This window comes from Lithobates pipiens, unplaced genomic scaffold, assembly GCF_037356315.1.
Source record: "Lithobates pipiens isolate NorthernLeopardFrog02 unplaced genomic scaffold, aLitPip1_a1.2 Scaffold_30, whole genome shotgun sequence".
In the NCBI taxonomy this organism is placed as follows: Eukaryota; Metazoa; Chordata; class Amphibia; order Anura; family Ranidae; genus Lithobates; species Lithobates pipiens.
Window position 1 is genome coordinate 46,349,358 of NW_027507791.1, and position 22,283 is coordinate 46,371,640.

At 42.5% G+C, this 22,283-nt stretch overlaps 1 protein-coding gene and 2 long non-coding RNA genes across 5 annotated transcripts in view; 2 read left to right on the forward strand and 1 right to left on the reverse strand.

Annotated features, from left to right (window-relative positions):
* Positions 1–1,605: 1,605 nt before the first annotated feature.
* The window catches only part of LOC143942766 (SLAM family member 9-like), a 29,054-nt gene continuing 8,376 nt past the window's right edge, over positions 1,606–22,283 (forward strand). Inside the window, exons 1-4 of one of the 3 annotated variants that reach the window (XM_077464157.1) lie at positions 1,606–1,822; positions 4,290–4,577; positions 5,768–6,025; positions 20,585–20,716. In XM_077464157.1, coding sequence (XP_077320283.1) covers positions 1,774–1,822; positions 4,290–4,577; positions 5,768–6,025; positions 20,585–20,716 — 727 coding nt within the window. In that variant the 5' untranslated portion in view covers positions 1,606–1,773. Of the gene's footprint in view, positions 1,823–1,916; positions 2,054–4,289; positions 4,578–5,767; positions 6,026–20,584; positions 20,717–22,283 lie in introns of those variants that run through there. The other 2 variants (XM_077464159.1, XM_077464158.1) reach the window with 2 other exon arrangements.
* Positions 9,946–10,650, reverse strand: LOC143942053 (uncharacterized). Its single transcript, XR_013264661.1, has 2 exons — positions 10,291–10,650; positions 9,946–10,149 (listed from the first exon to the last, which is right to left on the reverse strand). It is a non-coding gene; the product is annotated as an uncharacterized LOC143942053 (long non-coding RNA).
* LOC143942054 (uncharacterized) lies at positions 14,004–14,914 on the forward strand. The gene is made up of 3 exons (XR_013264662.1): positions 14,004–14,141; positions 14,436–14,569; positions 14,711–14,914. It is a non-coding gene; the product is annotated as an uncharacterized LOC143942054 (long non-coding RNA).

The following is a 22,283-nucleotide window of genomic DNA, read 5'->3' on the forward strand; positions in this document are numbered from 1 at the left end:
TACCATTTTAATGCTGCACTTATTTCAGTTTGAAGTGGAGCTGTCAGAGGAAGCTTCAAAAACTCAAAGCTTGAAAGTGTATTGAGGAAGCTTATTGCGCACAGGGCTTTCCCATGAAATGAAACATCCATGCATGAGAGTCTTAGTCATTTCCACCTCACCGTGCTCAGATATTGGTTTTGCGCTCAATGATGCATTAAATATACACTATATCACCAAAAGTATTGGGACACCCGCTTTTACACGCACATGAACTTTAATGGCATCCCAGTCTTAGTCCGTAGGGTTCAATATTGAGTTGGCTCCGCCCTTTGCAGCTATAACAGCTTCAACTCTTCTGGGAAGGCCGTCCACAAGGTTTAGGAGTATGTCTATGGGAAGGTTTGACCATTCTTCCAGAAGCGCATTTGTGAGGTCAGGCACAGAGGTTGGACGAGAAGACCAGACTCTCAGTCTCCAGTCTAATTCATCCCAAAGGTGTTTTATCAGGTTGAGGTCAGGCCAGTCAAGTTCCTCCACCCCAAACTCACTCATCGATATCTTTATGGACCTTGCTTTGTGCACTGGTCCAAATCATTTGGTGGAGGGGGGATTATGGTGTGGGGTTGTTTTTCAGGGGTTGGGCTTGGCCCCTTAGTTCCAGTGAAGGGAAGTCTTAAGGCGTCAGCATACCAAGACATTTTGGACAATTTCATGCTCCCAACTTTGTGGGAACAGTTTGGGGATGGCCCCTTCCTGTTCCAACATGGATGCCCACCAGTGCACAAAGCAAGGTCCATAAAGATAAAGGTTAGTGAGTTTGGGATGGAGGAATGTGACTGGCCTGTGCAGAGTCCTGACCTCATCCCGATTAGAATTAGAGAAGAGACTGCGTGGCCAACATCAGTGTCTGACCTCACAAATGCGCTTCTGGAAGAATGGTCAAGCATTCCCATAGACACATCTCCTAAACCTTGTGGACGGCCTTCCCAGAAGAGTTAAAGGTGTTATAGCTGCAAAGGGTGGGCCAACTCAATATTGAACCCTACGGACTAAGACTGGGATGCCATTAAAGTTCATGTGCGTGTAAAGGCAGGTGTCCCAATACTTTTGGTAATATAGTGTATAAAACCAAGAGCGATAATGTAATATACTGTATTATAGCTTACCAGTCCTTCAAGCGAAAGTTCACTCAAAAAGTGAAATCCTGCTGGTTACTGTGGTTTTTCTTTGTGGGGGGGGTACCAGGTTCAATGTTTTGAAGCCGGAGAGTCAACCAAGTTAGCATTTTCCGACAGACATGTCATTGGTGGCCTCCTCCCTGTGCATCTAAGGTTCTGTCTCTTGAACAAACCTCGACACCAACAATTTACACCCCCCTTCCCGTCCAGGCAGCTTTTCAATTGTCAGCACTCTGATAGCTTGACTGACAATTACTCTGACAGATAGGGTTGCTTTTTTTAATAACCACTAGAGTTTTTGTTTCTTATCATATGAAGAAGAAAAAAAAGATCAAAAACGTACTTTCTGTTATAAAACCTATCAAAATAAAAATGCCAGGACAGTAAGAATACCCCCAAAATGGCCTCTTTACAGGATGTAGACCCCCCAATGTGATCTCATTTTCGCCAGACTTTTTGGGAAAATGAAGAAGCATTGAGGGTGTTGAGGGGGTTAAAGGAAACTTTTTGTAGGTGTTACATTTGTAATGTTAAGAGGAAGTCAAGTCACAGATGACTGAAGTTGGAACAGCAAAGTTTCGGCAGAGTACAGAGTACAGAGAGCCAGAGGAGAATGTTACAGCTCTACTGCGTCATTCTATTTTATTATTCCCTCCAACCAGGTAAGTGCTTCCATTGACATTACTCGGAAACTCGATTGTTAAAATTTTTACAGCCTACTGTATCTCCTGGCAAGCTGTCCACTGCAGCCTCTTCATTGGATTTCCTGCTTAAGGACCAATTTATCTAATCGGGATCCTCTGGGTGGCCTCACTGGAAACTAATTTTTGGATCATTCAGTGTTTTTTTTTTAAGAACGTATGATGAAGATCTTGTAGAAGGCCAAGAGTCAAGTGAGAACTAAATTAATAGAAAGACAATTGTAGAAGATGTTGTGTTGTGAGATATCTATTGCTCGAAAATGATTATCAACCTAAACCAGGCATTTTCAAACAGGGTTCTTCAAGGAGTTTCTAGGGGTTGATTGAGCTTCCGTCTGATGGTGCCTAAATAGTCCCACCAGGGCCAACACCACCTGGAGGGGCCAAGTGCATAAACCTAATGATGTTTTTAGCAGACTGAAGGGGTGGCATTCTGATTGAAGCTGTAAGGGTGGAATTCTTCCTACTGGCTGCCAATGTAAGGTAGACATGTGCATTCGTTTTCGTCCGAATGCATTTTTCGTCCGAATTTCAGGTATTTTCGTTTTTCGTTTTGACAAACGATAACGAAAGTGCAGAATCCGAAAAACGAAAGATCTGACATAAATAAATGCTTTATTTTCGTTTTCATTGTTACAACAGTTCGATATAGAATAGGAGATTCGACGTGACTCCAACCCTGTTAAAGTCTATGGGACTCCAACGTTTAAAAGTAAAAAAATGACGTGGAAGAGGAAGGTTTTATTAGGATAGCTAAAAAAGGATCTTCCCCAAACATGAAGAGCCATATAAAGCTCACTGAACCCAAAAAAAAAATCATACAAAACCACCTTAATTTTCTCTTCCCCGCTGACTTCAGTGCATTTTACAAAAAAAAACAAAATTTTGCCAAAATTTTTAGATTTTATTTAGGGGAAATTAAAGTACAGTACCTGATTTTGAAGGTACCTATTGCTGTTCTGTGGGGATGGTGGATCTAAAATGTCAATTATTTGAAAGGATCTTCCGTATCTCTACAAAACCCCCTTAAATTGACTTCAATATATTTTTAAAAATCAGAAGACTTTGCAAAAATGTTGTGATTTTTTTTTTTTCCGGACAATTTAGGGAAAATTAACCTACCTAATTTTGAAAGTATTTATTCCTGCTTTGTGGGAATGGTGAATCTATCATTTCAATTGGTTGAAAGGGTCTTCGCCCTTGTACACACGGTCAGAGATTCTGACGGAATGTGTCCTATCGGACCGTTTTGTCGGATATTCCAACTGTGTGTGGTCTGCATCGGACTGTTTCCGTCTGAATATCCGACGGACCACGTTTTCCAACTTGCCGGTAAAATTTTCCGACAAAATGCTCCTATCGGACATACTCCGATCAGGTGTAGCCTACTCCGACAGGACAAAGTGCCACGCATGCTCAGATCAAATTCCTAGACCAAAGCTATTGGCTACTAGCCTGAACGTAGTCCCGTTGTAACGAAATAACGTCATCACGTTATGTGCAATCGGATTTTCCAACAACTTAGTCCGACCGTGTGTATGCAACATCACTTCCGGACCTCTTCCGGAATTGATCCGTCGGAATTACTCCGACGGACTTGGTTGTCAGAATCTCCGACTGTGTGTACAAGGGCTTCCACAACCCTCCGGAGCCACTGCATCCATTTAAAACAACCAAAACCACCTTCATTTCTCCTTCTCAACAGATTTTAGGGCATCCAAATAAAAACAAAAACATAATCAATTTTTTTTTTTTTTTTTTAGAAAAATCAAAGAACCTAATTTTGCAGTTACCTATTCCTGCCTTGTAGGCATGGCAGATCTATAACTTCAATTAGTTGAAAGGCTCTTCCACAACCCTCAGAAGCCATTTAAATCTCATTGCACCCAATTAAAACCACTAAACCCCCTTAGATTGCACCTCACTATTGACTTCAGTGCATTTTCCAAAGTAGCAAAATTTTGCCAAAATTTTTTATATTTCTCCAAACAATTTTTTAGGGAAATGAAAAAGGTGATTTTTTTTTTTAGCAGGTACCTAGTCATGCCTTGCGGGAAAGGTGAAGCTATCATTTAAATTACTTGAGTGGACCCCTTGAGGACCTATTCAAAACTCGTTGCACCAATTAAAAAAACACTAAAAATGGCAGAATGTCCCCCCTTGACTTCAATTCATTTTTCAAAATAGCAGCCTTTTGCCAAAACGTTTAGGTTTTTGTCAAAAAAAATAAAAAGATCAAAGGAATTTTAAATTTGAATTTTGCAGGTACCTAGTCATGCCATGCGGGAAAGCAGGAGCTTATAATTTAAATAAGGGATAATGTTGGGCTTTGTCACATCAAAGAGCAAGGGTGGTATAGAAGGACAATCCATCAATGTACCAGTCTACTGCAGACAATTACATTTTTTTATTTATTTTTTGCTAACAGTGCGATTTGCCCGAGCATCTCAGCAAGTTATCTCTGCCGAGGGGAGGGATGTCATTCTACCTATCAATGAGACGGGAGTGACTGAAATCTATTGGATCTTTGATAAAACTCACATTGCCACAACAAAGACCCACAAGGGGATCGAAGTAAAGAATAAAAAGTTTGAGGGGCGACTGCATTGCGTGGATGGCATCTCCCTGAAAATTTCCAATGTCACCAGGAAAGACCAAGGAACCTACACGGCCAATGTCTTAGATGTCCACCATCAATTTCGTCTCAAAGTCTACCGTAAGTGGAAATTGACTTTTTTGTGTTTTTCGGGGTCTTTTTTTTTATTATTACATTTTTTTGCATACCGGTAAATTCTTGATGAGAATGCCATAAGCACAGTAGGTGTAGAGGCCTAGGAGCTCAAAACAGGGGTGGGAACCCTTCATAATGGGCACAACAGGTGTAGAGACCTGGGAGCTCAGCTCAGGGGTGGTGGGAACCACTCATAATGGGTACAGCAGGTGTACAGACCCAGGAACTAGGCATTTGTATGGTGGGATCCCCTCATAATGGGCACAGCAGGTGGACAGACCCAGGAACGCAGCACAGGGATGGTGGGAACCCTTCAGCATGGGCACAGCAGGTGTACTGACCCAGGAACTCAACACAGGGATGGTTGAGGACCCTCTAGAATGGGAACAAGACCTGGGAACTCAGCACATGGTTGGTGGGAACCCCTCATAATGGACACAGCAGGTGGGGCAGACCCAGGAACTCAGCACAGGTATGGTGGGAACTCTTCAGAATGGGCACAATGGGTATGCAGACCTGGGATCTCAGCACAGGGATGGTGGTAACCCTTCAGAATGGGCACAGCAGGTGTACAGATTTATGAATTCAACACAGGGATGGTGAGAACCCTTTAGAATGGGAACAAGGGGTGTCAAGGCCTGTTAACTTAGTGCAGAGATGGTGGGGACCCCTCATAATGGGCACAGCAGGTGTACAGACCCAGGAACTCAACACAGGGATGGTGGGAACCCTTCATAATGGGAACAAGGGGTGTGCAGACCTGAAAACTTAGTGCAGAGATGGTGGGAACCCCTCATAGTGGGCAGAGCAGTTGTATAGACCCGGGAACGCAGCATAAGGATGGTGGGAACCCCTCATAATGGGCACAGCAGATGAAGACCCAGGAACTCTGAGCAAGAATGGTGGGGCCCCTCAAAATGAGCAGTTCTGCTCTCTGCACAGCACAGAGATGATTTCAATATTACATTTCCTAGGTTATATCTAGGTTTTCCAAGGCATTTGGTGCACACAAAGTGTATTCATATCCTTTGTGGCTACTAAGGAATGAAAGTTTTTGTGCCCAAACGTCAGCTTTAATAGACTCATTGCATCTCGTTTCCGGCTAAGCTTTTGATGACCCCCCCCCCCGATATTGTCCGTCATTTTACATGTACATATTCCTTAATCTATTGCAGCCGTCTTGTTGGGTAATGACATAAATATCCGTGCCCACGTGACCAGCAACGGGACCTGCAGTCTGGCCTTGACCTGCCTAGCCAATGCTTCAAACCTCAACATTTTCTGGAGCTACCCAAACACCAGTGGCTTATATATAACGAATCGAACGCTTCACATATCTAATGTTTACCCCAACATCACCTGCGAATGTACCGCCAAAAACCCCGTCAGCAATGTCTCCAAATCCGTCACCCCCTGGCAGTACTGTCACAAAGGTAATTATGTCATCTTTTACATTAAACGCACAAGATTTATCAAAGCTACCACTGTAGTGGGGCATATTGAAATAATGGGGGAATGAGACATATACCAGAAAGGGGCTCTTTCAGACAGGTGGTAAGGCTTTCCCAGGGCCAGGACAAGGGGTGGGCAGGAGGGACGGCTGCACTGGGCACTGTGGTATCATGTCAGATGGGGGGGGGCACCGCAATAAGGTTGGGGGAAGGAGATTTGTGTTGAGAGGGGAAATTTGGCAGGGGATAAGATTTGTTCTAGAACACCTCCCTAAATGTCCCCTCCTAGGAACCTAGGAATGGTGATTTGAGGGGATTTGTGCTGGGAGGGGGGATGGTGGAAGATGATTTGTGCTGGGAGTGGGGGTTTGTACTAGAAAAGGTGGATTAGAGGAGATTTATACTAGGAGGGATTTTTTTTGTTGGGGGGGGGGGATTTATTCCAACGGGGATGATTGGAGGTATTTGTGCTAGGAGTGAAATTTTGGAAGGGATTTGTGCTAGGATGGGGGATTGGAGAGAATTTGTGCTGGGAGGGGCATTTGGAGTGGGGGAAGAGGATTTGTGCTCATAGGGCAAATTTGAGGGGTAGAGGATTTGTAATAAGAGGGGGGAATTTTTTTTAGGGGGGTGAGGTGGATTTGTGCTGGGGGCATATGGAGAATGAGAGGATTTGAGCTGGGGGGGCAAAGATTTGTGCTGGGAAGGGGATTTCAGCAGGGGTGGATTTGTATGGGGGGGGTATGCTTGGGGGGTAAGCATGTAGATTGGTTCTCAAATTCTTTTTTAGGGGAGGGGACTTTTGCTGACACATAATGCTCATACATCAGGGGGGGGCATAATTTGGCATGTTCGCCCTGGGCTCTAGATGACCTTGCACTGGGCTTACCACCCTCTAAAAAGTGATCTGTAGTAAATACTCAAGGGTCCATTTATAAAAAAAAAAATAAAAAATCTGAACGAATGTCAAAAGCATTCGCCCAGCCGTAATGAATTATCCTTGTATTTTGTCTAATATGATTATATCTTATGGTCGTCAGCTCCATCTAGTGGCTAAAATGCGATATTTTATAACAAGAACCACAATCCGCAATATTCTGTATTATGGCCACTAGATGGAGCTGACGATCATAAAAAAATAGACACGCGCAAACGGAATTTTGGGCCAGCAAAAGACCGTGTGTACGGTCCATCAGAATTTAAGAAATACGGGGCTGTCACTGTGTCAGAAAATCAGGCATGGCGGTCCCATCTCTATGTTAGATAACAAGAGAATCCCCCTTAATGGGACTTTAAATGGACCACCAATACCACCAAAATTAAAGCTAAAACTTGTATTTTTAATTCATATTACAGACAATATAAAAAAAGAAAAAGACATCCAGACACACAGTTTCTCTAATAAAATACAATCAAACAAATATATATATAGAAAAAGACGTGTATACAACAACTCTCATTGGTGTCCCAAACCCGACGCGTTTCCAGTCTCTGCTACTGCAGAACCTTCGTCAGGGGTAGAGAGCAAAAGAAGAATATCATAGCAGTTCTTGTTGGAAGTGCTCCTCCATAAATGTAAGGCAGGAACACTGAAACGACGCCTGAGGCGTATGGCCACACTTTTAAAGAAGTTGTAATGGGATGGTGCCACCCGATACAAGTCTTCCAAAAATATTCCGAAACGGGAGGTGTACTGTGTGCATTGCTTCCCTAGAACCAAGGGGCAATCAATGGGGTTTGTTGTAATAAACAACCCCCTAACAACTTGTTAGAGGGCCCCAATATGGGGTTTCCCCGATCGCTTAAGGACCCCGATCGCTGAGTACCGGAGGAGATAAAGATGCGTCCAGCAACGTCCGCTTAGACTAATGGTGTGACATCAGAATTTAGCTGGCCGAATTCCCGCCAGCAAAAATTTGAGAGCATGTTCTCAATTTTCCAGATGGAAAAACTTCCTATCGGAAATTTCCGATCGTGTGTATGCAATTTTCCGACGCGCAAAAACTCCCGCATGCTCAGATTCAACTACGAGACTACGAGAGCTATTGGCTACTGGCTATTGAACTTCCTCTTTCTAGTCCCGTCGCACGTGTTGTACGTCACCGCATTCTTGGCGGTCGGAATTTGGCGTGACCGCGTGTAGGTAAGACAGTTTGAGTGGAATTCTGTCGGTATTCTGACAGGAAAACCATCAGAGCTTTTTCAGACGAGAATTCCGATCGCGTGTACGCGCCATTAGCCTTCAAACCAGCATCAGTTCTTCTAGGTAGACTTGCATAGTTTTTGAAGGAACTTGGCAGGTTGGTTGTTCTAAACATCTGGGAGAGCCAACCTCAGATCTTCTGTGGATGTCGGCTGCATTGAATCCTTCTGTCTCTTCATGTCATCCCAGACAGACTTGTTGATGGTGAGATCAGGGCTCTGTGGGGGGGAAAACCATCACTTCCAGGACTCCTTAAGAAGATAGTTCTTAATGACATGGCTGCATGTTTGGGAATCAAGTTGGGGGGCCAATCACACGCCTCCCTGATGGTATGGCATAATGGATAAGTACTATATCTGCCTGTATTTCCCAGTATTAAGGACGCCATTGATCCTGACCAAATCTCCAACTCCATTTTGCAGAAATACAGCCCCAAACGATCAAGGAGCCTCCAACATGCTTCACAGTTGGCCGCAGACACTCATTATTGTACCACTCTCCAACCCTTCCCCCAACAAACTGCCTCCTGCTACAGCCATATATTTCACATTTTGACTCATTAGTCCAGAGCACCTGCTGCCATTTTCCTGCACCCCAGCTCTTATGTTTTCTCATATAGTTGAGTCGCTTAGCCTTGTTTCCACATCAGAGATTTGGCTTTTTGGATGCAATTCTTTCATGAAGACCACTTCTGGCCAGACTTCTCCAGATAGTAAATGAGTGTATTTGGGTCCCAGTGGTTTCCACCATTTCTTGCGCTGATGCCACTTGCTGGACATCTTCTGATGTGGGAGGGCCCACCTAGGCGTGCGCAGGGGGTGTGCCAGGTGTACAATTGAACAACACCTCTTGAAACCCCAGTCTGCTTTGAAAACTTTGCCTGGGAGAGACCATGCTGATGCAGTATAAACTACCAAGTGTCTTGTAGCTGAGCTCAGGCTTGCCATGGTGTATGACCTGTGACATGAAACGGTCTTCTACAACCTCACCTTAGTAGCAGAGTTTGGCTGTTCCTCACCGAGTCTGACGTCTCCTACACAGCTGTTTCTGTTTCAGTTAATGACTGTGTTTCAACTTACATATGAAATTGATGATCATTAGCACCTGATTGGTATAACTGGTTAATCAAAACACCTGATTCTAATCCTACAAAATCCCCGACTTGTGTAAGAACTGATGCCGGTGTGAAGCCAAAGGGGGGGGGGGGGGTTGAATTGATTTAGGTTTTTATTCTTTTCGCTCAATTTGCATTTCGTAAATCTATAAAAATAAACAAATATATTTCTGAAAGCATTCTTACTTTATTGCATTTCTTCATGCATACCTAAAAACTTTTGCAGAGTACTGTAAATAAAAAAAATATATAAAATATAAAAAATAAAATAATAAAATAAAAATATAAATAATAATAATAAATAAAAATATTATAATCATAAATAATAATAATAAGAAATAAGAAATATAAAAAATAATATATAAATATATATATATATATATATATATATATATACACACACATACACATATATATATATATGAGAAGAAATAAGTTGGTCCACACTATCCCAGAGACACATTACTGTTAAAGGTACCTCATCCCCTAATAATTCTATAAATATTGTATCCAAGAATAGGAAAAGGGGGGGGGCAGGGGATTTTTTTACGGTACACTATATAAAGAAACAGAGATTTCTTAAAAAAGAGTTCATAGTTTTAATATTGGAAATATGTTAAAATTATTTTGGAAAAACCAAAATAGCAAAAATATAATAACAAATACACTTTTTATACAAAAGATTACATAACACAAAGTATAGGGGATCCTGAAAATGTTAGTTGCTGAGAATGATCATGTGTCCTCCCGACATGTTTCGCGTTTTTGCTTCTTCAGGGGAGTATGCAACTAACATGAACATAAACACAAAAAAAGGTTTAAGAATACAGAAAATACATTTATGCCATACAATTGGATACACATAAATTTCAGAACATTAAGTATGAAATTGGTCTCAATTCGCTCAGTCCAAGGAGGTACTATGCTTACCCAGGTATAATCATTCCCGGCATCGCAACCCACAAGCCAATAGATGGTGAAATAGGTGGCAAGAATTGGGTGACAGGATCAAATGCTAAAAACAACCCAGCCCCACGCAGGGCATAGATGGAGGTAGACAAGCGCTACAAAGATCAAAAACAAAATCCAGAGATAAGTACCAAGTTTACAAATCCAGCACAGGTATTGAAAAATGTTAGTTTGTAACAGAAAGGGTAACTGATATCAATCCCTAAATTATAAGAGGGAATTGGGGCTGAAAAACAAGCCTCCATAGTAGAGCATGAGATACTCATTATCAAAGGAATGAAACAATTGATTTTAATTACGCTGAATTGGTAGCTTGTAAAAAGTGGCTGCTGGGGATATACTACCAATATACTGTTAAAGAAAGTGAAAGGAATAAAAATTATTTTTACATGCAGTTAGAGTCAAAGATGGAAGAGTTAATTCCATATGATAATATTGGTGCAATACAAATGCAACAGATTACAAAGAAAAAATCAATTGATTCAGTGTGGTATTTTGTAAATTACAGAGTGCAGCGGTATGCTGCCACTGCCAGGCTTGCTGAACCTACAAGCAAATAAAAAGAAGGATGAATAGATATGGGTATAGAAAGATGAGAAACAGTGTTGTAACAGTATGAAGTTCAACTAAAAAAAGTATATTTACCAAAAGGAAAAGTCAGCGTGGCGGTAGTATCTGTGCTGAACCTGCACTACAGATGAAGTGACAGCGCTGCCTTTTGTATCCCCCATCCATCGAGCCGGCGTCTGACGTCACCGGCTCGATGCGGACAGCCATAGGTGGAAGCAGTGAGCATGTGCAAAGCCTTCCAAGTCAGCATTTAAACTACCAACCCCATAATGGCTCAGTGCTGACACGAGGTTCATTTGGATACATGCTGATGGAGATAGGGCTATGCTAGCTCTCCGCCCTTAAAGGGGCGGGAAGGCACAAGCCTGCATAGAGGGCAGATAAAACGACGATTGTCATGGCTTTTAACCCTTGAGGGGATTACATGCTCCCTTCCACCTCAAATCGGGAGCCGCCTGGGGATATGACCCAGCGGCGCCCTTGGGTGTCCATATGCCCTTGCATACTTGGAGCAAGGGAAGATAAAAAACAGAGGATCCGGTCCCAAATCACAAAATAGTAAGGCTTAGGAATGCGGTGTAGGGAAGGAGGGAAAAAGCAAAGCTCCTCAATGTGGGTGGGACTCATAGAGAGCAACAGAGATCCCCAAGTGTGCAAACCATGAAACCCACCTTGGGCCAAGCATAGCGAGACATTAAACGGTATATATTACCTGTACAGCGTTAATAGTAATTAAAAATGACATTTTTTGATGTACAGAGATATTTTTAAATATAACATAAACATATCAATAAAGAAAAAATAAATAAATATAAAAAAAAAAAAAAAATCAAATAAATTGGGGAGAGGGTAGGAGGAATAGAGGGAAGGGGGAAAGGATAAACAAAAAGGGGAAAAAGGGATATCACTTCTCTCTCTTCATGCCAGGCTCCACGGGGGCTCACAGCTGAGGTATGAGGGTTCATGAAACAAACAAACAGAGATTAGCTATAGAAAAGATCTGTAGCTTATATTTTCATTGAAACCAGGGTATTTTGTGGCTTTTAGGATAAAGATCCACTTGGCTTCAGTTTGTAAGAGAAGCTTGTCCACTGAGCCACCTCTTGAGTTTAGAGGTATATGGGCCAGGGCTGAAAATCGTATCCAGTTGGGGTCAAAGGCATGATGGGTGCCTATGTGCCTGCTTATGGCTGTAATAATTTTTTTATTGAGAATGGGTTTGATGTGGTCTTTTATGCGGATAGAAAATAGTCTTTTAGTTTTACCCACGTAGAATCCTCCACAACGGCATTGGGCCAAATACACAACGCCTGGAGTGGAGCATGTAACGTGGAATTTCGAAACAAACAGGTTGCCATTTGGCAGTCTGATCTTTCGAGAATTATATATATAGGGACACATGTCACATTGCCCGCATGAATAATATTTATTAATTAAATTATTAATTATTAATACTTATTAATTATAGCACGTGCTATAATTAATAAGTTCTGGCCTCTTCTAAAAGCCGACTCTATTGTTAATCAGTACATAAACGATGTACCATCAATCACCTATATGAGACCTCAATCACTCAAGGACAGCTTAGTTAGAAGTCACTTTCAGGACTCCTCAGGTGAAACTAAACCTAAATATCCAGGCACTTATTCATGCGGGCAATGTGACATGTGTCCCTATATATATAATTCTCGAAAGATCAGACTGCCAAATGGCAACCTGTTTGTTTCGAAATTCCACGTTACATGCTCCACTCCAGGCGTTGTGTATTTGGCCCAATGCCGTTGTGGAGGATTCTACGTGGGTAAAACTAAAAGACTATTTTCTATCCGCATAAAAGACCACATCAAACCCATTCTCAATAAAAAAATTATTACAGCCATAAGCAGGCACATAGGCACCCATCATGCCTTTGACCCCAACTGGATACGATTTTCAGCCCTGGCCCATATACCTCTAAACTCAAGAGGTGGCTCAGTGGACAAGCTTCTCTTACAAACTGAAGCCAAGTGGATCTTTATCCTAAAAGCCACAAAATACCCTGGTTTCAATGAAAATATAAGCTACAGATCTTTTCTATAGCTAATCTCTGTTTGTTTGTTTCATGAACCCTCATACCTCAGCTGTGAGCCCCCGTGGAGCCTGGCATGAAGAGAGAGAAGTGATATCCCTTTTTCCCCTTTTTGTTTATCCTTTCCCCCTTCCCTCTATTCCTCCTACCCTCTCCCCAATTTATTTGATTTTTTTTTATTTTTATTTTTTTTTTTTCTTTATTGATATGTTTATGTTATATTTAAAAATATCTCTGTACATCAAAAAATGTCATTTCTAATTACTATTAACGCTGTACAGGTAATATATACCGTTTAATGTCTCGCTATGCTTGGCCCAAGGTGGGTTTCATGGTTTGCACACTTGGGGATCTCTGTTGCTCTCTATGAGTCCCACCCACATTGAGGAGCTTTGCTTTTTCCCTCCTTCCCTACACCGCATTCCTAAGCCTTACTATTTTGTGATTTGGGACCGGATCCTCTGTTTTTTATCTTCCCTTGCTCCAAGTATGCAAGGGCATATGGACACCCAAGGGCGCCGCTGGGTCATATCCCCAGGCGGCTCCCGATTTGAGGTGGAAGGGAGCATGTAATCCCCTCAAGGGTTAAAAGCCATGACAATCGTCGTTTTATCTGCCCTCTATGCAGGCTTGTGCCTTCCCGCCCCTTTAAGGGCGGAGAGCTAGCATAGCCCTATCTCCATCAGCATGTATCCAAATGAACCTCGTGTCAGCACTGAGCCATTATGGGGTTGGTAGTTTAAATGCTGACTTGGAAGGCTTTGCACATGCTCACTGCTTCCACCTATGGCTGTCCGCATCGAGCCGGTGACGTCAGACGCCGGCTCGATGGATGGGGGATACAAAAGGCAGCGCTGTCACTTCATCTGTAGTGCAGGTTCAGCACAGATACTACCGCCACGCTGACTTTTCCTTTTGGTAAATATACTTTTTTTAGTTGAACTTCATACTGTTACAACACTGTTTCTCATCTTTCTATACCCATATCTATTCATCCTTCTTTTTATTTGCTTGTAGGTTCAGCAAGCCTGGCAGTGGCAGCATACCGCTGCACTCTGTAATTTACAAAATACCACACTGAATCAATTGATTTTTTCTTTGTAATCTGTTGCATTTGTATTGCACCAATATTATCATATGGAATTAACTCTTCCATCTTTGACTCTAACTGCAGGTAAAAATAATTTTTATTCCTTTCACTTTCTTTAACAGTATATTGGTAGTATATCCCCAGCAGCCACTTTTTACAAGCTACCAATTCAGCGTAATTAAAATCAATTGTTTCATTCCTTTGATAATGAGTATCTCATGCTCTACTATGGAGGCTTGTTTTTCAGCCCCAATTCCCTCTTATAATTTAGGGATTGATATCAGTTACCCTTTCTGTTACAAACTAACATTTTTCAATACCTGTGCTGGATTTGTAAACTTGGTACTTATCTCTGGATTTTGTTTTTGATCTTTGTAGCGCTTGTCTACCTCCATCTATGCCCTGCGTGGGGCTGGGTTGTTTTTAGCATTTGATCCTGTCACCCAATTCTTGCCACCTATTTCACCATCTATTGGCTTGTGGGTTGCGATGCCGGGAATGATTATACCTGGGTAAGCATAGTACCTCCTTGGACTGAGCGAATTGAGACCAATTTCATACTTAATGTTCTGAAATTTATGTGTATCCAATTGTATGGCATAAATGTATTTTCTGTATTCTTAAACCTTTTTTTGTGTTTATGTTCATGTTAGTTGCATACTCCCCTGAAGAAGCAAAAACGCGAAACATGTCGGGAGGACACATGATCATTCTCAGCAACTAACATTTTCAGGATCCCCTATACTTTGTGTTATGTAATCTTTTGTATAAAAAGTGTATTTGTTATTATATTTTTGCTATTTTGGTTTTTCCAAAATAATTTTAACATATTTCCAATATTAAAACTATGAACTCTTTTTTAAGAAATCTCTGTTTCTTTATATAGTGTACCGTAAAAAAATCCCCTGCCCCCCCCCTTTTCCTATTCTTGGATACAATATTTACATATATATATATATATATATATATATATATATATATATATATATATATATACGCATCTCAGTCTTAGTCCGTAGTGTTCAATATTGAGTTGGCTCACACATGGGGGCCCAATTTTAAGACATGGATGAGCGAGTTTGGGGTGGAGAAACTTGACTAGCCTGTACAGATTCCTGACCTCCACCCGATAGAACACCTTAAGGCCTCTTTCACACGACCGATCCGTTCAGGTCCGCCTGTCAGTTTTTTTAGACGGACCTGAACGGATGCTCCATAGACCCCTATGGAGCGTCGGATGTCAGCGGTGACACGTCCACTGCCTTCCGACCCGCTCCGATCCGAAAAAAGTGTGACGGAGGAAAAGCCTACTATTCCATCCGTGTGCGGATCGGATTGGGTGACGACAGACTCTGCGGTCCGTCGTCATCCGGTCTCCCATAGGGGAGAGCGGCGCTCTGACAGGTCCGTCCCTGCGCAGTGTGCAAGAGATGGACCTGTCATCTTCCTGCTCAGCGGGGATCGACGGAGCGGTCCCCACTGAGCAAGCGGATGTCCACGGGAGGGATCATCACTGATCCGTCCCGTGTGAAAGAGCCCTTAGGATGAATTACAGTGGAGACTGCAAGCCAGACCTTCTCATCAACATCGGTGCCTGACCTCACAAATGTGCTTCTGGAAGAATGGTCAAACTTTCCCATAGACACACTACTAAACCATGTGGACGGCCTTCCCAGAAGAGTTGAAGCTGTTATAGATGCAAAGGGTGGGCCAACTCAATATTCAACCCTACGGACTAAGACTGGAATGCCATTAAAGAAGTTCCTGTGCGTGTAAAGGCAGGTGTCTCAATTTGTTTGACAATAGAGAGTGTAATATATATATATATATATATATATATATATATATATATATATATATATATATATATATATATATAGAGTAACCTGGGGGGCTGGTAGCAGGTACAGAAGCTTCCTGGGATAAGCAGGCTTTTAGGCACAGATACCAGAACAAGTAAAGTGTTTAATGGTGATATTTACAAGTCCATAGAGGTGCGGTACATACAGTGTTCAAAATAAAACAAACAGAAACAAAATAGTCAAAGAAAAACCTAGCCGTGTCTCGGCCCTAACTACTCAGCTGAGCAAGCCTACCGCTTGTCGGTTTCAACAGAAACTGCTTCACAGGTTTTTACCCACCTTTGTACTCTCACAGACCGGCATTGTCTGTGTTTCCCAGGCGGAGAGCAAAGGCTGTCTGCTCAGATAAGCTTACATTAGCTTGGGGAAGAGGACCAAGACCCAAACTGGACCATGAATCAGAGATCCCTGAACTTATAAGAGAGGAGCCTGGGAGACGTATGAACCCTGAACAGGACTTTTCCTGGCTCTCTCTCTCTGGGACGCTCTACTACTATAATATATATATATATATATATATATATATATATATATATATATACATATACATACATATTTCCCTTTAGAGTTATTGTAAAACATTTACCTTTCAATACGTTTTTTTTTTTTTATAACACCTTTCACACCTACTGTATCTACAGTTGACTAAGGAAGTACGTAACATTGGGTGAACCACAGACCTCCTGCAAGTGGGCGACTTACTTTCTGCAGTGCAAGTGCAGTGAGGCCATTCGTTCTGAAGATTTAAACTGTGCTGGTTTTTACTGCTGCAAAGACCACTGTGAAAAATGTGCCCCACATTACTTATGCTAGGAGGATAACTAAGATTATTGCAAATCCTCCAAGAATGGAGAGACTTAAAGAGGACCTGTAGTTTGCTTTTTCAGAATAAAGTCAAAGGATTGTTGCATAGAAGACCCCCATTGACATGTCCAAAGGTGTGTGTGCACCTGACCATCACACCCAGGGGTCAAGTCCTGGGGAAAAAAGTGTGGGAACTCCCACCCAAGATCCACTCCCCCACCAAAAAAAATAGAAAACGATACGCTCATATGCACGAACACTTCAAAAGTAGTATTTTTCATCCAATTTTCGTATTTTGTGTATGAATCTTAACTGTTAGTACATAAAAAAAAACAATCCTCAATAAACATAAACACGGTAATTCTCTGAATAATCAGCATTCATTCAATTGTGCTTCCATGCAAATGTGAACATCATGTTCTGATCTTTATTGGGGAATGTTATTTTGTATATAGAGTGTTTATGTGGTGAGTTTACACTTTTCATTGAACAGAGTTTGGATAACACAGGGTTAAACTGAAAGATCATAATTTAACTGCACATTATCTGGACAGAATGCTTGGGGAGATAGTGATGTGTTCCTGCTTAGGAGATGTATGTTAGCTTGGGGGGCTGCAAACTCTGCAGGGCTCCAACACACACTCACTGCTATTCCAACCCTTCACATATTTCCACATAAACTTCCCTCCTGGCATTAAACTTTGCCAGGTATTGTGCCCAGCTTACCACCCCAAACTGATGTTCCTCCCTCAGCTCACCTCTCTCCCTGCATGTCCTGTGAGCAGAATAGCTGTGCTCCTCCTCTGGGTTCTCTCATCATATGGCACTGAAGATAGAGGAGGGGGGGGGGGATTCAGCGGGACACACAGAGCAAGTATGCAGGAGACTGGGGGGGGGAGATGAGGAGACAGAAAATCAGGAGGGACCGACGGGGAGGAGCGCATCACGAGAGGTCTAACTAAATACAATCTCTTAGCAGCAGGAACCTGATCTATCCATCAGCTAGCTGTGATTGACAGGTAGATCGAAGTGGAATCTGTCATGGGGCCCCCTACTGGCAATGCCTGAATGATTACATGTGCGGCACTTACTATTGCGAGCTGTGCCAGCGGCTGCTGGTGTAGCACCTGCCACACAGCTTGCATACTTCAAAGTCTTTCAGGACACGGCTGCTAATGGGAACTGAGTTCCTGTTGTGGAAAAAGTACAGGAACTCCGTTCCCATGCGTTTCCGCAGTACTTGAGCCCTGATCACACCTCTATAAGTTTCTTGGACATCTCTTTGCAAAACCAAAACATAAATATGGAATTTGCCTTCCTTTGGGGCTTTAAAATTCTCCACTTCTCTGGGAAGGCTTCCCACAAGATTTTGGAGTGTTTCATTAAATTTGTGTCCGTTCAGCCAAAAGAACAGTTATAAAATCAGGTACTGATACCAAACTGATCAGACCATGTCTTTATGGAGCTGGCCATCATTTCTGAGGTCAGGTACCGATGCTGGATGACAAGCCTGGGCTCACAATTGTCTTTCCAGTTCAGAAAAATGTAGACATGTCACATCTACCCAAACACAAGTGGTCAGACACTACGGCTGACTTGTGTGTTCTTCACCTATAGCAGCCCCTTTCCCATAATGTAAGCAGACCTACTGGTACTCGGATTCCCCCAGGCCTTATACACAATGCTATAGCATCTGGCCACCATGCCAGGGCAGGGGCGAACTGAGCCCAACAAACATGTATTCGCTGTTGGCAGACAGGCAGAATGGTTCAATGATAGTCCAGGTACAAGGCAGGCAAGGTTCAGAATAGTCAGGATCCAATCCACAGTCCAACATCAAGCAAAGTTCAGAGACTAGCCCAAGTTCCAATCAACAGTCATAAACAGGTGAGTTCAAACAGAAGAGCAGGGTAGACAAACAGGGAGCTTTAGCGCGAATAACAAACTAACATGAGCATGAGACTGCAGGCTTGGCTGGCTTAAATCAGGTTTAGTCACCACCCAGAGAGTGGATACATCAATCATCTTGCAGGCGGACATACAGGAGAATGCATCACAGCCAAAACCAGGATGCCGGGATGAGACCAGCAGCTGTCATGGAACAGGACCACTTACATGCTCCTGACATGATATTTGTATAGAGTTGGCCTTTCTTTGTGGCTTCACTGGCCACCACTTTTCCTCAGAAGGCTTTCCTCAAAATTTTAGAGGGTGTTTGGGGGAATTTGTGCCCATTCAGCCAAAAGAATATTTGTAAGATCAGGTACTGATATGGGATGAGAACATCTGGCTTTCAGTCAGTGTACCAATTCATCCCAAAGGTGATCAGTATGGTTGAGGTCAGGGCTCTGTGCAGAACACTTGAGTTCCTTCACACCAAACTGTTTAAACTGTGGCTTTATGGATCTGGCCACCATTTACAAGGTCAGTTACTGATGTTGAATGAGATGATCTGGCTCACCATCAGTCTTCCAACTCACCCTAAAGGTGTTCAGTAGGTTTGAAGTCTGGGCTCTGCAGATGCCAGTTAAGTTCCAGCATAGCAAACTGGTCCAACCATGTCTTTATGTAGCTGGCCACCATTTGTGAGGTCAATGTTGGATAAGAAGAATTCGTTTGCAGTTGGTGTTCCAATTCATCTCAAAGGTGTTCAGTAGAGTTTGAGGACTGGGTTCTGCGAAGGCCAGTTGAGCTTGTCCAATACCAAACTGGTCAAACTGTGTCTTTATGGAGCTGGCCACAGTCTGTGAGGTCAATGTTGTACAATAAGAATTTGTTTACAGTCGGTGTCCCAATTAATCCCAAAGGTGATTAGTAGGGTTGAGGTCAGGGCTTTGTGCAGGACACTTGAGTTCCTTCACCAAACTGTTTAAACCATGTATGTATGGACTTGGCCACCATTTATGAGTTCAGGTACTCATGTTGAATGAGATGATCTGGCTCACCATCAGTGTTCCAACTCACCCCAAAGGTGTTCAGTAGGGTTGAGGTCTGGACTCTGCAGAGGCCAGTCCAGTTCCCCCATATAGCAAACTGGTCCAACCATGTCTTTATGGAGCTGGCTAACATTTGTGGGGTCAATGTTGGATAAGAAGAATTTGTTTGTAGTTGGTGTCCTAATTCATCTCAAAACTGTTCAGTAGGATTGAGGTCAGGGCTCTGGGCAGGTCATTCAGCTTCCTCCACACCAAACCATGTCTTTATGGAGCTGCCTTTTTACACAGGGGCACAGTCATGCGGGAACATGAACAAAGGGTCTGCAACAAATCATTACTACAATTTTAGAAGTGCACATTTGTCTCAATCATTTGTAGGGGTGTCCACCAACTTTGACCTTATAGTGAACTGTTTGCCCTAATTTCTGTTAGAGAATTGAGAAATTTATGGTACGTCTTAGTATTGGAGACCATGGGATTCTCTCCTCTTCCCCCAACAATGTAACCCTCATTAGCCCTGTGTATGCTCCAACACAGACCCAGCAGTTGATGGAACCAACAGCAAACTTGCTGCTTTGCCCTGCCCATGGATAAGTCCAACGCACCTATATGAGATTGCTGGACATCCCATTCCAAAACCACGGACAGGCATGAAAGGAACAGGTCCTCTTTAGACCTGCATAGCAAGTAGGACCTGTATTTGCCAAAAAGACTGATGGATATTGAAAGGAAGATGGATATATAATAGCAATGGGGTGTAAAAGTGACATCTGAAATGGACACTCAAGGACTGACTCTCAGCTGACCAAAGAGGGTTGTAGTTCTTAAAATAAGATATTTTTGTGAAATGAAATATTTTAGGAAATATCATTACTTTAATGTGATCTGGAAGTGTTTTAATAAGGCCTTTCAACTTTCATTTCAGAAGGACACACCAGTCCTCTACAAACGGATACATTTGCACTGGAGTGGATTGTACTTGCCACCATTGCCTTAATTATCACCCTTATTATAATTATATTTTTATCCTACAAGAAGCTGAAAAGAAAAAATATAGGTAAGTATTTGTTAAAAAAAAAAAAAGCAATAATATAAACTGGTATCCATATACTGATGCTCAAACTACACAAACAGCTTTGCTTTGTAATTATTAAAGAGTCTGCAGCCTCCTGTGACAAATCGTGCCATTCCATTGATCCATCCCATGACCTTTAAAAGATCCATTGCTTCTATGATTGAGCTGAGAAGGTCTGTAATCGGTTACAGAGGATCCAGGTCAAAAAAAGTTCAGGTTTTGGAGTAGGAAGGATTAGAACCTCTGTCAAGCTTTAAATGCTGTCTGTGTCCCATTGGAAGAGATTGTTGTTCTGTTTGACACAAGAAGCCCAATCACTACGATCGCAAGTTCAGCTATTGTCAACGACTACTACTATTTTCCTGCTGTGGTCTTTAAAGGGGAAGTGCTCTTGGTGGCCTTTTCGCAGCACGCATCTTTAGGCTAGAGTACCCGCTCTCTATAGAATAAAATCAGCAATAAAACCTTGTGCGCCCCTCGAGGAGATTCCCCTTACTTCATCTTCTGGCGACACATCGGGAAGTGAGGGGGAATCTCCCCAGTGGGTACACCATCACATACCTTTACCCCTTCCTTACTCTTAACAGACGAAAAACAAGCTCTGGACTGCCGCACTCTTCAGAAGACCACTTTCTTTTATTGGAAAATCACGTCACAGCTCAACAAACACAGCGAACAAGGAAAAATGGCTAATTTAGCCATTTTTCCTTGTTCGCTGTGTTTGTTGAGCTGTGATGTGATTTTCCAATAAAAGAAAGTGGTCTTCTGAAGAGTGCGGCAGTCCAGGGCTTGTTTTTCGTCTGTTGCTAGTGGTAATAGCCAGCATCTGTGGCTTCCCAGCCGAAGAGACAGTTTACAGCCGGCATGTGTGCTCCTGGAGCGGTGAGATCCCTTCTCCTTCCTTACTCTTACATAGAATAGGAAATAATTGGAACCCTTATAGACTTTTAAATGCCATCAGCATCACCATATAGAACAGGGCTTTCTTAACCAAGGTTCCATAGAATGTTAGAGGTCCTCCAGAGGTTGCTAGGGGGTTCCATGAGCAATGAGCTATTTCTACCTCTCAGAAAAGTTCTTACTGACCCCACTGATCTTTTTAGCTATCTGTAAGGAGGTAATTCTTCCCAATGACCACAAGTGTAAGGCGCATTCTCCTCACTGTCCATCACACTAATGTATCATGAGTGGTAGGGTAGATATAGTAATTTTTAGCAGGGATTCCCTGAGACCAGAACATTATTTCAAGGGTTCCTCTTTGTTGAAAAGAATAGCTGATATAGAAGATTAATCTTACTGTTCTGCCTGACACCGGTCACACGGCTAGGAAGTGAGGGGGGATTGCCCCAGTGGGGACAGCAACACAAACGTATAACCCTTCCTTACTCTTACATAGCATAGGAAATAACTGGAACCTCTATTGAGTCTTAAATACAGTTGGCATCACCATATAAAAGATTAATTTTCCTATTCTGCCTGAGACCAGTCACATGGCCAGGAATTGAAGGTAAAATTTCCCCAGGGGTGACACCAGGACAAACCTACAACC